Source organism: Mobula birostris, chromosome 2 (assembly GCF_030028105.1).
Source record: "Mobula birostris isolate sMobBir1 chromosome 2, sMobBir1.hap1, whole genome shotgun sequence".
Taxonomy (NCBI): Eukaryota; Metazoa; Chordata; class Chondrichthyes; order Myliobatiformes; family Myliobatidae; genus Mobula; species Mobula birostris.
The window spans coordinates 77135067-77150330 of NC_092371.1; the positions used below are offsets into that span (position 1 = coordinate 77135067).

Genomic DNA, 15264 nt, shown 5'->3' on the forward strand with positions numbered 1-15264 from the left:
TGAACTGTTGCATTCATTATCCTTTTGATTAGAGTACTGTGTTGCTTGTTTCTTTAATAAAACTTTCTTAGTTTTAGTAATCCAGACTCCAACTGAGTGATCCATTTCTGCTGGTTTGGCAACCCAGTTACGGGGTATGTAACACTATCTTGCGTCATTCTTCACAGTGGAGGACATGTCTATCATGCTGAAGAGAGATGTTATGGATGTGATGGGAGGTGAGGACATTGATACAATGGCTATCAGTAAAAGGGTAGTGCTGAGCAAACTTGGGGATCTGAACATAGGTAAGTCCCTTGGTCCTGATGGAATGCATCCCAGGATGCTAAAAGAAATGGCAGAAGTTATAGTAGAGGCTTCTGGACTCTGTGCAGGTCCCGGTGGATTCGAAATTGGTGAATGTCATGCCATTGTTCAAAAAAGGATGTAGGCAAAAGGCAGGTAACTATCGGCCAGTTAGTTTAACATCTGTAGTTGGGAAAATGCTTGAAGCTATCATTAAAGAAGAAATAACGAGGCATATGGAAAGAAATGGATCCATCAGGCAGACGCAGCATGGATTCAACAAAGGCAGGTCCTGTTTGACAAACTTACTAGAGTTCTCTGAGGATATGTCAAGCACAATTAATAGAGGCGACCAGATGGAAGTTATTTATTTGGATTTCCAGAAGGCATTCAAATAAGGTGCCATATAAAAGACTTATCCACAAAATAAGGATGTATAGAGTTGGGGGTGATATATTAGCATGGATAGAGGACTGGTTAACCAATAGAAAGCAGAGAGTTGGGAATCATGGGTGTTACTCTGGTTGGCAATCAGTGGTGAGTGGTGTGACACAGGGGTCGGTGTTGGGCCCGTAACTGTTCACAATATACATTAACGATCTGGAAGAGGGGACCGAGTGTAGTGTATCTAAGTTTGCTGATGATACTAAATTGAGTGGAAAAGCAAATTGTGCAGAAGATACAGAGAGTCTGCAGAGAGATAGAGATAGGTTAAGTGAGTGGGCAAGAGTCTGGCAGTGTTGGTAAATGTGAGGTCATCCACTTTGGAAGGAAAATTGAAAGAGCAGATCATTATTTAAATGGTAAAAATTGCAGCATGCTGCTGTGCAGAGGGACTTGGGAGTGCTTGTGCATGAATCACAAAAGGTTGGTTTACAGATGCAGCAGGCTATCAAGAAGGCAAATGGGACATTGGCCCTCATTGCTAGAGGGATTGAATTTAAGAGTAGTGAGGTTATACTGCAATTTTATAGGGTATTGGTGAGGCTGCACCTGGAGTACTACGTGCAGTTCTGGTCTCTTTACTTGAAGAAGGATGTACTGGCTTTGGAAGTGGTGCAGAGGAGGTTCACCAGGTTGATTCCAGAGATGAGGAGGATTAGACTATAAGAATAGATTGGATCGCCTGGGACTGTACTCACTGTAATTCAGAAGAATGATGAGATCTTATAGAAACCTATAAAATTATGAAAGGGATAGATAAGATAGAAGCAGAAAAGTTGTTTCCACTGGTAGGTGAGACGAGAACTAGGTCATAGCCTCAAGAATCGGGCGAGTAGATTTAGGATGGAGATGAGGAGGAACTGCTTTTCCCAGGGAGTTGTGAATCTGTGGAATTCTCTGCCCAATAAAGCAGTGGAGGCTACGTCAGTAAATATATTTAAGACAAGGTTGGGTAGATTTTTGCATAGCAGGAGAATTAAAGGTTATGGGGAAAAGGCAGGTAGGTGGAGATGAGTCCATGGCCAGATCAGCTATGATCTTATTGAATGGCGGGACAGGCTTGACCATCCAGATGACCTACTCCTGCTCTTATTTTTCATGTTCTTATGTTCAGACTAAACGCAATGTTTAGTGTAAGCCAAACTCTGCACATCATGGGAAACACCGTGAAGCACGGTGGTGGCTGCATCATGCTGTGGAGATGCTTCACTGCAGCAGGCCCTGTAAGGTTTGTGAAGGTAGAGGGTAAAATGAATGCAGCAAAATACAGGGAAATCTTGGAAGAAAACTTAATGCAGTCTGTAAGAGAACTGCGACTTGAGAAGATTTTGTTTTCCAGAAAGACAATGACCCCCAAGGATGAAGTCAAGTTACACAGGAATGGCTTAAAAGCAAAGTTAATATCCTGGAGTGGCCAAGTCAGAGTCCAGACCTCAATCCCATTGAGAATGTGTGGCTAGAATTGAAAAAAGTCCCCATGCAGTCTGACAGAGCTTGAGTCAGCTTGGTAAACAAGAATGGGGAAAGATTGCAGTGTCCAGATGTGCAAAGCTGATAGAGACCTATCCACACAGACTCAAGGCTGTAATTGCTGCCAAAGGTGCATCTACTAAATACCGACTTGAAGGGGGTGAGTAATTACGTGATCAATTATTGGAAATTTGTTTCCTCTTTGGCACAAAGGAGTCTTTCCTGTTCCTTTCCTGATCAGTATCAAAAAAGCCAAATTAAATCCAATGTAATTCAATGTTGTAAAACAATAAAACATGAAAACTTCCGGGGGCGGGGGGGGGGGAGTGAATGCTTTTTTTTAAGCGCTGTACAAACTCCTTACCAGCAGCAGTGGGAATTGAAGCTGGGTCGCTTATACTGAAACAATACTCCCTCTAACTTGTAATGCCTAGTGTGCACAAAGATTTTGTGCTGTGCAATATTTTTGCCCAGTGACAACAGCGTATGCACACTGAATAATTTATTCTATAAAAACAGTATAACTAAGCCAGTTCTAAAATCTGCGGAAAATCATAGCAAACTCCATGTTGTCAACACCGTCCGCGTCAGGAACCAGAAGAGGAAATGTGATTGTGTACGATCGTGAAATATCTATTTAACATGCTAGTGAGGTAGAGGGTGACAATCTTTTGTGCACAGTTTAAATTTCTTTGTGCACTTGTAGCAAGATGTGTGTGTGTGTTAGATTGTTTGTAAAGCATTTTGCTAATCACTATGATACTGTTCTCTCAGGGTACGTCCACACTACGCCGGATAATTTTGAAACCGAAGCTTTTTCTCTTCGTTTTGCCCTCCCGTCCACACTGAGCCGGCGTTTTCAGCCCCCGAAAACGGAGATTTTCGAAAACACTCTCCAGAGTGAATAAATCTGAAAACACTTAATATCCAGCGTAGTGTGTACGGGGTAAACGGAGAGATTTAGAAACGTTGTCATGACAACACCACAACAACAATGCTTTATCTGCTTCTGCTTGGTACTGCGCAAGCTGTTATAATGCGCAGTCGGTGTGAACAGCGTGAGAGTTAAATTGTAAAGAGAGCTTTTTTGACTATTTAATAAAGCTGTCATGACGTGCCGGAACAGATGTTCGTTGTTTTCTTGAACGCCACCACCTAACAATTTCAGAACAGATGGCAACGAGACTGAAGCCAGAAGAGTTATGTACTCACCAAATACTTTGACCCAGAGCTTACTGAATAAATAAGTATACTCACTTTGCCCTGTTTTTCGTCCTTGCTTGTATGAAGGTGGTTCACCTATTTATGCAAGTATTTCTCTGACAATAGATGTGTAACAGCCTAATGTAACATTGTATGGAAATACAAGATAACACTGATGCAGACGTTTTGTACATTTAACAAGGTGCTTTATTAATGCAACAGAGTTAGTCAGTTTTTCAATGTCCGTCGTCAGCCAGGTCATACTGTCTGTGAACTCCCTGTCGGTTGCCTCCATACGCTCCAGTATTTGTTTTTTTTTAAGTTTTAAGTCCTCCTGAGTGAGAGCCAAGAGCAATTCCTTTAAAGTATTTCTACTCTGTAACTGGACAAACGCGCACCAAGTATATTGTTTCCACTTCGCTTGTTTTCTGTGTGTCCTGCGCATGCCCAGTAGGAGGAGATTTGCCCAAATAGCCGCCTAATGTGGACGGAGATATTTTGAAAAACACCTAGTGTGGAAGCCTGTCGTTTTTACTCGAAACCGGCGTTTTCAAAATTATCCGGCGTAGTGTGGACATAGCCTCAGTGTCTCGCTGACATTGCGTGGGAGATGGTTGTTGTGGCAGCATTCAACCAGATTTTCATATGCTAATTCGGCACCACCTTTCATTTGGCCTATGACAGTGGTATGATTAGCAAATGTGAATATGGCCTTGGAGCTGTTTCGAAGAACTGCTTGTAATCTGATCTGTCTGCAAATTAGACGTGTGTCTGCCCGGCAATATGTATTTAAATAAAAGCATAAGTCAGTATACAGTACTGTGCAAAAACGTAGGCACATATATACAGCTAGGGTGACTGAGACTTTTGCACAGTACTGTATTTGACAACATGGAGCTGAGAGCAATAACGTATATCTTGCGGGAGCAAAGGATGTTGAGAAGGGGAGAGTGAATGCTGCAGGAAGGGTGTGGAACAGGTGGCAGAGAAGGAGTGCCAGTGGTGGTGAGTGGCGTGGGTACGGACACACCAAAGTCACTTGATTGTACCCAATTGGTTTATTGATCATTACAGAATAGAGAACGATATCAGAATCAGGTTTATCATCACTCACTGTGTTATGTTTTTTGCTGTAGCAGTACTAAGATATATGCACCTAAGACTTTTGCATAGTACTCTATTTAAATAAAATGCAGGCCAGCCAATGGCAATGTGTAGTTTCCGATAGTGGGTGTCTTTAGGACCAGAGGGCACAGCCTCAGGGTACGACGACATCCCTTTAGAGCAGAGATGAGGAATTTCTTTAGCTAGAGAGTGAGGAATCTGTGGAATTCATAGCAATGGACAACTGTGAAGGCCAAGTCATTGGGTATATTTAAAGCGGTATTTTCTAGGTTCAAACTTCCCAGGGGGATGGATTCTGGGGCTGCAGAATCTCTGGGTCTTCTTACCAAGGTGTTCTCCAGTTAAGGCAGTGGCTCTAGGTACAACTGCAGCCAAAGACACTAGTGGGAAACACAACTAGCCTCCCTGGAGATGAGGATTGAGGCCTGTCTCAGTGAAGGGACCCCTTGCGGAAGAGGCTGTGCGGGGAGAATTCACAGCACGCCACGTACTGGCAGAGCAAATGTTGCAGCCAGTGACAGAGGGAAAGCAGCAGGAGGACCCAGAGCCCAAGGATCGTGAGGTGAAGCAAGTCTCCTCTCTGTGAGTGGAGGAGGAAAAAGCCATCAGCAAGGCCTGTGAACAGATTTCCACCTCATTTTCTCTCTCTCTCTCAACGTGCACTCGTGTTGTTACATGCATTTGGGAGGTAAGTTATACATGTGTTAATTTAAGTTAACGATAACTTCCATTTGTCATGTTTGCCACTAAATGCTAATGTACATGGCATTTCACCCTGTGTCTGGTATGCCTATGACAATATACTGCAGCTTGATGTCCCTCTCTGAATATTGACTGACTGATTGACGCAAAATGCAGAAAGATGAAGGGAATTTTTTTTTTTTCCAAAAATACTTTATTCAGAAATATTACAAAATAAAAATAATTACATACAGAAAAAGAAAACCATGCATTGGGAAACTCCTGCCTCTGTACTTGCTGTCAGGTGTAAACCAACTTATTTACTTAGAGCAACACACATCAAAGTTGCTGGTGGACGCAGCAGGCCAAGCAGCATCTGTAGGAAGAGGTACAGTCGACGTTTCAGGCCGAGACGTCGACTGTACCTCTTCCTACAGATGCTGCTTGGCCTGCTGCATCCACCAGCAACTTTGATGTGTGTTGCTTGAATTTCCAGCATCTGCAGAATTCCTGTTGTTTTTATTTATTTAGAGATACAGCACGAAACCAGTCTTTCCGGCCCAACAACCCACCTATTTGACACCAGCCTAATTTGTCCTATTAAACACAGGACAATTTTACAATGACCATTTAACCTAGTAACCAGCAGGTCTTTGCAGCGTATGAAGAAACCGGAGCACATAGAGAAAACGTACAAGCTCCTTTTTTGAGTTTGTACTGAGTCTGTAAGCAGAACGTACAAACATCTTACAGACAGTGCCTAAATTGAACTCTGAACTCTGACACTGTAATAGTGTCACGCTAACTGCAACACTACCGAAGCACCCTAAAAATCAGATAAAAGATAGCTAATGGTGTTTCAAACAGCCTTTCAGTCTCATCCACTGTTTTGCACAATAGCTGTATTTAATACTCCAAGAATGTGCAATCTGATTTCTAAGCATATTTACATCTCCTACATTATTATGCAAAGAAATTTGCATTAGGCTTTTAACACTTGATTTGAATAATGGATGCCCACCAGTCAATCTTTTACATAAATTGCATCAGCCAGAGTAGGAATGTGCAAAATTTCCTCCCCACTGAAAGAAGCATTCTACGAAACAACAACTCGCATTTTATAGCATCCTTAAAATAGTAATATATCAGATGACCTTTCTCGTGCTGCTGCAAGCAAGTATTGTGTTTGACCTGAGCAAGCATGTACTCGTGCAGGTAACAAGCTCAGAATCAAAATCAAATATTTTATTATCACTGGCGTATGTCATGAAATTTGTTGTTTTGCAACAGCTGTACAATGCAATACATAAAATATGCTCAAAATTATAAAAAGAAATCTCTTAAAAATTAAATAAGTAGAACAAAAATATAGCGGGGTAGTGTTCATGGGTTCATTGTCCATTCAGAATCTGATGGTGGAGGGGAAGAAGCTGTTCCTAAGATGTCGAGTGTGTGTCTTCAGGCTCCTGCATCTCCTACCTGATTGTAATATGGAGGAAAGAGCATGTCCTGGTGGTAGGGGTCCTTAACGACAGATGCCACCTTTTTGAGGCATCTCAGTGCTAGGGGTGGGTGGTGGTCCAGTGCCCATGATGGAGCAGGATGAAGTAACAACTTTCTACAGCTTTTTCTGATCCTGTGCCGTGGCCCCTCCATACCAGACGGCGATGCAGCCAGTAGAATGTTCTTCACGGTACATCTCCAGAGATCTGCTGGACTCTTTGGTGACATGCTAAATCTCCTCAAGCTCCTAATGAAATATAGCCTCTTTGTAACCCCATCAATATTTTTTATTAATATATACTTGACAGTGAGTGGCAGGGTGGAGATATGTCCCTGCCAAAAGAGGGATAAGGCACTCCTGAGGTGTGCGTCTTGGTTGGTTTGTGCGGCTTGGATCTAGGGACCTGTTTCTGTTCTGTATGACTCTGTACTGAGGAGCCAGTTTAAATGCAGTGCGTCCCACTCATTGAGAAGTGACCAACAGTAGTGGGATGGATATATGTCTCTATCAAAAGAAGGCATAAGATGCTCCTTCCCTCCACTAGTCTGCAGGTCACCCCTGGGCAAGGTGTAGCACCCTCCTCCCTTTCAGGGTCACGTGAACCCATGGGAGCAGGTGGGGGATGGTCGTATGAGCAGCTGGTGCGTATCACAAGCCCTGGTTATGCAACCACTGACACCAGGCAGACAACCTCTCAAGATTATTAATAGTGGCTGGGCTCACCCATCGTGTAAAGACACTGGCCAGAAGAAGGCAATGGCAAACCACTTCTGTAGAAAAATTTGCCAAGTCATGCCAGGACTATGAACTGCCATGTCATACGACACGCCACATAATGATGATGGTAACTTGACAGAAGAGTCAGACTGAATCCCATCAGGGGAAATGATTGGTCAACATGGCCAGCTTTAAGAGGCATTTTAAAAGGAGGAAAAGGAGTTAAAGAGGCACTGAGGCTTAGAGATGAAGTAGCTAAACACTGGCACCTCGAAGGCTGCAAATGTCAGGGGCCACATTACCATTGCATGGGGGCTTACATCTGATATTTGTTTTTTTGTCTCCTGCCAACCTTGGCTCCTGTTATGTTGAAGTTGTATAAGATGTTTGAGGCTGAATTTTGGAGTATCGTGTGTAGTTCTGACCACCTACCTACAGGAAAGATATCAATAAGATTGAATGGGTGTAGGGAAAATTGACAAGGATGTTGCTGGGACTTGAGGACCTGAGTTACAGGGGAAGGCTGAACAGGTTAGGGCTTTACTCCCTGGAGTGTAGGAGAATGAGGGGAGATTTGATAGAGGTATACAAAATCACGAGGGCCATAGATAAGGTGAATACAAGCGGATTCTTTTCTTTTGAAGTTGTTTGAGACTAGAATTGGAGGTCATAGTTTAAGGGTGAAAGGTGAAAGGTTTATGAGGAACCTGAGGGGGATGTGTTTTGCTCAGAGGGGGGTGAGAGCGTGGAACGAGCTGTCAGCACAAGTGGCGGGTGCAGGTTCGATGGCGACATTGAAGAGAGGTTTGTATGAATACAGAGATGGGAGGGTTATGCAGGACTATGGGACTGGGCAGAATAATAGTTTGGCACAGACTCAAAGGTTCTGCTTCTGAGCTGTAGTGCTCTATGACTCTAACCTGAATGGTTTCTTCATGATAAATGAATCTTGAACAATCGTCTTGGACCAGAGGGTATTTTGCTGGCATAGTTCCATGGATGAGGAGAGCCATCTAGAGAAGGTGTGGTTCTTGGAGCAGGGGAGGTTAAGAACAGGTTTGATAGGGGTGTACAACTCCCTGAGGGAAATGGGGAGGAAATGTATCCATTAGGGTAAGGAGTCTAGACTTAGCAGAAGAGCCAGAGCTCATGAGGTATAATGTAATAAGGTACCAGCAGATAAGTGCCATTACAAGGAAGACATGGCAGTGCCTCTACTTTTGTAGGAGTTTGCATAGATTCAGCATGTTATCTAAAACTTTGACAAACTTATATAGATGCACAGAGGAGGCACTCTCTTCTTCAATTCTCCATTCTGAATCCCCTCTCATCCCTTCCCTTCTCTTCACCTGACCATCACCTCCATTTGGTGCCCCTTCTCCTTCCCTTTCTCCCTGTCCTATCAGATTCCCTGTTCTTCAGCCCTTTACCTCTTTCACCTATCACCTCCCAGCTTCTTACTTCATTCCCCATCCCCCACCTACCCACTACCCACTCACATTTCATCTGCTATCTTGTACCCCTTCCCCTCCCCCACCTCATTCTGGCTCCTGCTCCCTCCCTTCCTTGTCCCGATGAAGCGTCTGAGCCCGCGATATTCATTGCTCTATAGAGGCTGCCTGACATGCTGAGTTTCCCCAGCATTTTCTGTGTGTGTTGCCCAGGGCTATGGGACATGAGCATATGTTAAGTAGGTGGGCCAATTGAAGAACTCGAAGAAGAGTCAGCACAGTGAGTAATGGGCCAAATGGTTGTAGCAATTCTATGCTTCTTTGAATCATTAACACAAGGGATTCTGCCCATACAGGAAATCCCGAGGAACAAATACAAAATAATTCGTCATTGTTTAGGGAGGATTTGATAAGGAGGGAGTGTTGGTATCTGGACTCCAAGAAGTCATGGAACATATAGAGATTAAAGAGGAGGCGGTGCTTGCTGCCTTACAGCAAATAAGGTTAAATAAATCCCCCGAGCCTGACATGATATTTCCTCAGACCTTGAGCGAGACTAGTGTAGAAATTGCAGGGGCCCTGGCAGAAATATTTAAAATGTCCTTAGCCACGGGTATGGTGCCGGAGGATTGGAGGGTAGCTCATATTGTTCCGTTGTTTAAAAAAGACTCCAAAAATAGACAAGGTAATTACAGGCCGGTGAGCCTGACATCAGTAGTAGGTAAATTATTGGAAGGTGTCCTGAGAGATCGGATGTACAAGCATTTGGACAGTCAAGGGCTGATTAAGGATAGTCAGCATGACTTTGTGCGTGGTAGATCGTATTTAACGAATCTTGTAGAGTTTTTCAAGGGGGTTACCAAGAAAGTAGATGAAGGAAAGGCTGTGGATGTTATCTACATGGACTTCAGTAAGGCCTTTGACAAGGTCCCACATGGGAGGTTAGCTCAGAAGGTTCAGACACTAGGTATCCATGGAGAGGTTGTAAACTGGATTTGAAATTGGCTGTGCGGGAGAAGACAGAGGGTGGTAGTGGATGATTGCTTATCAGACTGGAGGCCTGTGACCAGTGGTGTGCCTCAAGGATCTGTGCTGGGACCATTGTTGTTTGTTGTCTATATCAATGATTTAGATGATAATGTAGTAAATTGGATCAGCAAGTTTGCTGATGACAGTAAGATTGGAGGCGTTGTGGACAGCGGGGAAGGCTTTCAAAGCTTGCAGAGGGATCTGAACCAACTGGAAAAATGGGCCAGAAAATGGCAGATGGAATTTAATGCAGACAAGTATGAGGTATTGCATTTTGGAAGGACAAATCAAGGTAGGACATACACAGTAAATGACAGGGTACTGAGGACTGCGGAGGAACAAAGAGATCTGGGAATTGAGGTACATAATTCCCTGAAAGTGGCGTCACAGGTAGACAGGTTTGTAAAGAAGGCTTTTGGCATCCTGGCATTCATAAATCAAAGTATTGAGTATAGGAGTTGGGATGTTATGGGGAGATTGTAGAAGATATTGGTGAGGCCACATTTGGAGTAATATGTGCAGTTCTGGTCACCTAACTATAAGAAGGAAATCAGTGAGATTGAAAGAGTGCAGAGAAGATTTACTAGGATGTTGCTGGGTCTTCAGGAGTTGAGTCACAGAGAAAGATTGAACAGGTTAGGACTTTATTCCTTGGACCATAGAAGAATGAGGGGGAATTTAATAGAGGTTTACAAAATTATGAGGGGTGTAAACAGAGTAAATGCGAGTAGGCTCTTTCCATTTAGATTTGGAGAGATAAATATGAGCAGACATGGTTTTAGGGTGAAAGGGGAAAGGTTTAGGGGGAACTTCTTCACTCAGAGTGGTGGGAGTGTGGAACAAGCTGCCATCTGACGTGGTAAATGCCGGCTCACTCTTAAGTTTTAAGAATAAATTGGATAGATACATGGATGGGAGAGGTCTGGAGGGTTATGGACTGGGTGCAGGTCAATGGGACTAGCGGAATAAAGTTTCAGCACAGACTAGAAGGGCCGGATGGCCTGTTTTCTGTGCTGTAGTGTTCTGTGGTTCCAGGTAAAAGTTAACTCCCATCATGCTGTTCTTCATCATTTACAGCCTCTTGGTGGATCATAAACAAAAACAACAACTGAACCCTTTATGTTGGAGCGCAACATCTCTTTTGAAGAATCACCTCAGCAAAGCGTCACCCCTGAAAACGTTTGATGTTGCCCCCGGAACCGAAGACTTCATTCAAATCATTGCCAAAATGATTTCTTCAGAAGAGAACTGCACTCTCAAAGACAAGTAGCTACTGTGTAAAATGATTGCTGAAATTATTTATTGTGAAATGCTGATGGGATGCAGTTGACCTGTGAGCCCAGTGTGACTAATGATAAGTTATGATTCGCTTGTCTGCACCTCCTCTATTTCCATTCCACACAGCACTGCAATAATTCGCTTTGTAATGTGATAAAAACTAAGTCAACATGTGATTTAATGAGCCAACTGTTGTCTAATTCTAGAGAAATCAGAATTCGCAGGGCAATGGTGATGGAATTGGGAAGTGGGATTGAGTGGAGACCTAGCAATGTGTGATAGACAAATGGTTTTCTTCTGTGCTTTATACTTATTTACCTCAGCCCGTCAACCCTACTGAGTCATTGCCATTGCCAGAATCCTCTTTCCTGGGCTAGTCTTTCCAGTTGTCCCTAGATGTAGCACAACTGGTTAACTTCAAGGTCACATCACTAGGTGTTCTTTGGCCGGCCTCTCTTCCTGGTGATGAAAGGTTGATTGGCTCTGTGGCTTCCACCAATTGCAGCTTGCACCACATGACTTCATATGTCTTCGAGTCGAAGATTCTTCCTCTCTCGGGGATGAGGTCTTTGAAGCTTCCTCTGGTGCTTCTGTAGCTCTGGGTTTTTATGGGATAAGGTTGCTAGCCCTGTGCCCAAACCTCCTCCTTTCACAGGCAGGCTTTGGACTGTCCATGGCGGAGTTGCACTTCATACATACCTCCTGTTATTCCCCAGCTTTCACAATTTCCTCTCTGCCAGCACATTCTCCCTATTTTGACCATATGACATGGGTGCAGAGTTAGGCCATTTGGCCCCTCAAGTCTGGTCTGCCCCTCAAGTCTAAATCATGGCTGATTTATTATCCCTCTCAACCCCATTCTCCTGTTTTCTCCCCATACCTTTGAGAGCCTTATAATCCAGAACTATCAAGCTCTGCTTTAAATATACCCAATGACTTTTCCTTTACAACCATCTCTGGCAATGAACTAAAGAAATTCCTCCTCATCTTTGCTGTAAATGGATGTCCTTCTATTCTGAGACTGTGTCCTCCGGTCCTCAACTTTTCCACTAAAGGAAACATCCTCTCCACTTCCACTCTATCGAGGCTTTTCATAATTCATAACACTAAGGGGCAGAAAACACTGGTGGGAGTTGTGTACAGGCCACCTAACAGTAGTAGTGAGGTCGGGGATGGTATTAAACAGGAAATTAGAAATGTGTGCAATAAAGGAACAGCAGTTATAATGGGTGACTTCAATTTACATGTAGATTGGGTGAACCAAATTGGTAAAGGTGCTGAGGAAGAGAATTTCTTGGAGTGTATGCGGGATGGTTTTTTGAACCAACATGTCAAGGAACCAACTAGAGAGCAGGCTATTCTAGACTGGGTTTTGAGCAATGAGGAAGGGTTAATTAGCAATCTTGTTGTGAGAGGCCCCTTGGGTAAGAGTGACCATAGTATGGTGGAATTCTTCATTAAGATGGAGAATGACATAGTTAATTCAGAAACAAAGGTTCTGAACTTAAAGAGGGGTAACTTTGAAGGTATGAGACGTGAATTAGCTAAGATAGACTGGCAAATGACACTTAAAGGATTGACGGTGGATATGCAATGGCAAGCATTTAAAGGTTGCATGGATGAACTACAATTGTTCATCCCAGTTTGGCAAAAGAATAAATCAAGGAAGGTAGTGCACCCATGGCCGACAAGGGAAATTAGGGATAGTATCAATTCCAAAGAGGAAGCATACAAATTAGCCAGAAAAAGTGGCTCAGCTGAGGACTGGGAGAAATTCAGAGTTCAGCAGAGGAGGACAAAGGGCTTAATTAGGAAGGGGAAAAAAGATTATGAGAGAAAACTGGCAGGGAACATAAAAACTGACTGTAAAAGCTTTTATAGATATGTAAAAAGGAAAAGACTGGTAAAGACAAATGTAGTCCCCTACAGACACAAACAGGTGAATTGATTATGGGGAGCAAGGACATGGCAGACCAATTGAATAATTACTTTGGTTCTGTCTTCACTAAGGAGGACATAAATAATCTTCCAGAAATAGTAGGGGACAGAGGGTCCAGTGAGATGGAGGAACTGAGCGAAATACATGTTAGTAGGGAAGTGGAGTTAGGTGAATTGAAGGGATTAAAGGCAGATAAATCCCCAGGGCCAGATGGTCTGCATCCCAGAGTGCTTAAGGAAGTAGCCCAAGAAATAGTGGATGCATTAGTGATAATTTTTCAAAACTCGTTAGATTCTGGACTAGTTCCTGAGGATTGGAGGGTGGCTAATGTAACCCCACTTTTTAAAAAAGGAGGGAGAGAGAAACTGGGGAATTATAGACCGGTTAGCCTAACGTCGGTGGTGGGGAAACTGCTGGAGTCAGTTGTCAAAGATGTGATAACAGCACATTTGGAAAGCGGTGAAATCATCGGACAAAGCATGGATTTGTGAAAGGAAAATCATGTCTGACGAATCTCATCGAATTTTTTGAGGATGTAACTAGTAGAGTGGATAGGGGAGAACCAGTGGATGTGGTATATTTGGATTTTCAGAAGGCTTTTGACAAGGTCCCACACAGGAGATTAGTGTGCAATCTTAAAGCACACGGTATTGGGGGTAAGGTATTGATGTGGATAGAGAATTGGTTAGCAGACAGGAAGCAAAGAGTGGGAATAAACGGGACCTTTTCAGAATGGCAGGCAGTAACTAGTGGGGTACCGCAAGGCTCAGTGCTGGGACCCCAGTTGTTTACAATATATATTAATGACTTGGATGAGGGAATTAAATGCAGCATCTCCAAGTTTGCAGATGACACGAAGCTGGGCGGCAGTGTTAGCTGTGAGGAGGATGCTAAGAGGATGCAGGGTAACTTGGATAGGTTAGGTGAGTGGCCAAATTCATGGCAGATGCAATTTAATGTGGATAAATGTGAAGTTGTCCACTTTGGTGGCAAAAATAGGAAAACAGATTATTATCTGAATGGTGGCCGATTAGGAAAAGGGGAGGCGCAACGAGACCTGGCTGTCATTATACACCAGTCATTGAAAGTGGGCATGCAGGTACAGCAGGCGGTGAAAAAGGCGAATGGTATGCTGGCATTCATAGCACGAGGATTCGAGTACAGGAGCAGGGAGGTACTACTGCAGTTGTACAAGGCCTTGGTGAGACCACACCTGGAGTATTGTGTGCAGTTTTGGTCCCCTAATCTGAGGAAAGACATCCTTTCCATAGAGGGAGTACAAAGAAGGTTCACCAGATTGATTCCTGAGATGGCAAGACTTTCATATGAAGAAAGACTGGATGAACTGGGCTTGTACTCGTTGGAATTTAGAAGATTGAGGGGGGATCTGATTAAAACATATAAAATCCTAAAGGGATTGGACAGGCTAGATGCAGGAAGATTGTCCCCGATGTTGGGGAAGTCCAGAACGAGGGGTCACAGTTTGAGGATAAAGGCGAAGCCTTTTAGGACTGAGATTAGGAAAAACTTCTTCACACAGAGAGTGGTGAATCTGTGGAATTCTCTGCCACAGGAAACAGTTGAGGCCAGTTCATTGGCTATATTTAAGAGGGAGTTAGATATGGCCCTTGTGGCTAGGGGGATCAGAGAGTATGGAGGGAAGGCTGGTGCAGGGATCTGAGTTGGATGATCAGCCATGATCATAATAAATGGCGGTGCAGGCTCGCAGGGCCGAATGGCCTACTCCTGCACCTATTTTCTATGTTTTCTATGTTTCAATGAGATGCCCTCTCATTCTTCGAAACTCCAGTGAGTACAGGCCCAGAGCCATCAAACACTCCTCATGAGTTAAATTTTTGATTCCTGGATTGATTCTTGTGAATTTCCTCAGGGCACTCTTCAATGCCAGCTCATCTTTTCGTAGGTAAGGGACCTAGGACTGCTCACATTTAGGAATCTCTGGTTTCCACGCACTGACCTCTGTTCCCCCTCTCTGTTCCCTGCATCTTGAAGCTTTGCTTTACTTCAGGTGTTTCCTAGTCCTGTTGAAGTGTTAACTTTGTTTCTCCTTCCAGAGGAACTGCTTGGCCCACTGATCATTTCCAGCACTTGCGGCTTTTATTTCACACTTACAACGT

The 15264-nt window shown here is 43.6% G+C and overlaps 1 protein-coding gene across 3 annotated transcripts in view; it reads left to right on the forward strand.

The window, feature by feature from the left end:
- LOC140187828 (N-terminal EF-hand calcium-binding protein 1-like) overlaps nucleotides 1–15264 on the forward strand; it is a 198934-nt gene that overhangs the window by 162993 nt on the left and 20677 nt on the right. Inside the window, exon 14 of one of the 3 annotated variants that reach the window (XM_072243620.1) lies at nucleotides 168–218. The exons of 1 other annotated variant lie outside the window; for it this stretch is intronic. In XM_072243620.1, coding sequence (XP_072099721.1) covers nucleotides 168–218 — 51 coding nt within the window. Of the gene's footprint in view, nucleotides 1–167; nucleotides 219–10986; nucleotides 13433–15264 lie in introns of those variants that run through there. One more of the 3 variants, XM_072243626.1, reaches the window with a different exon arrangement.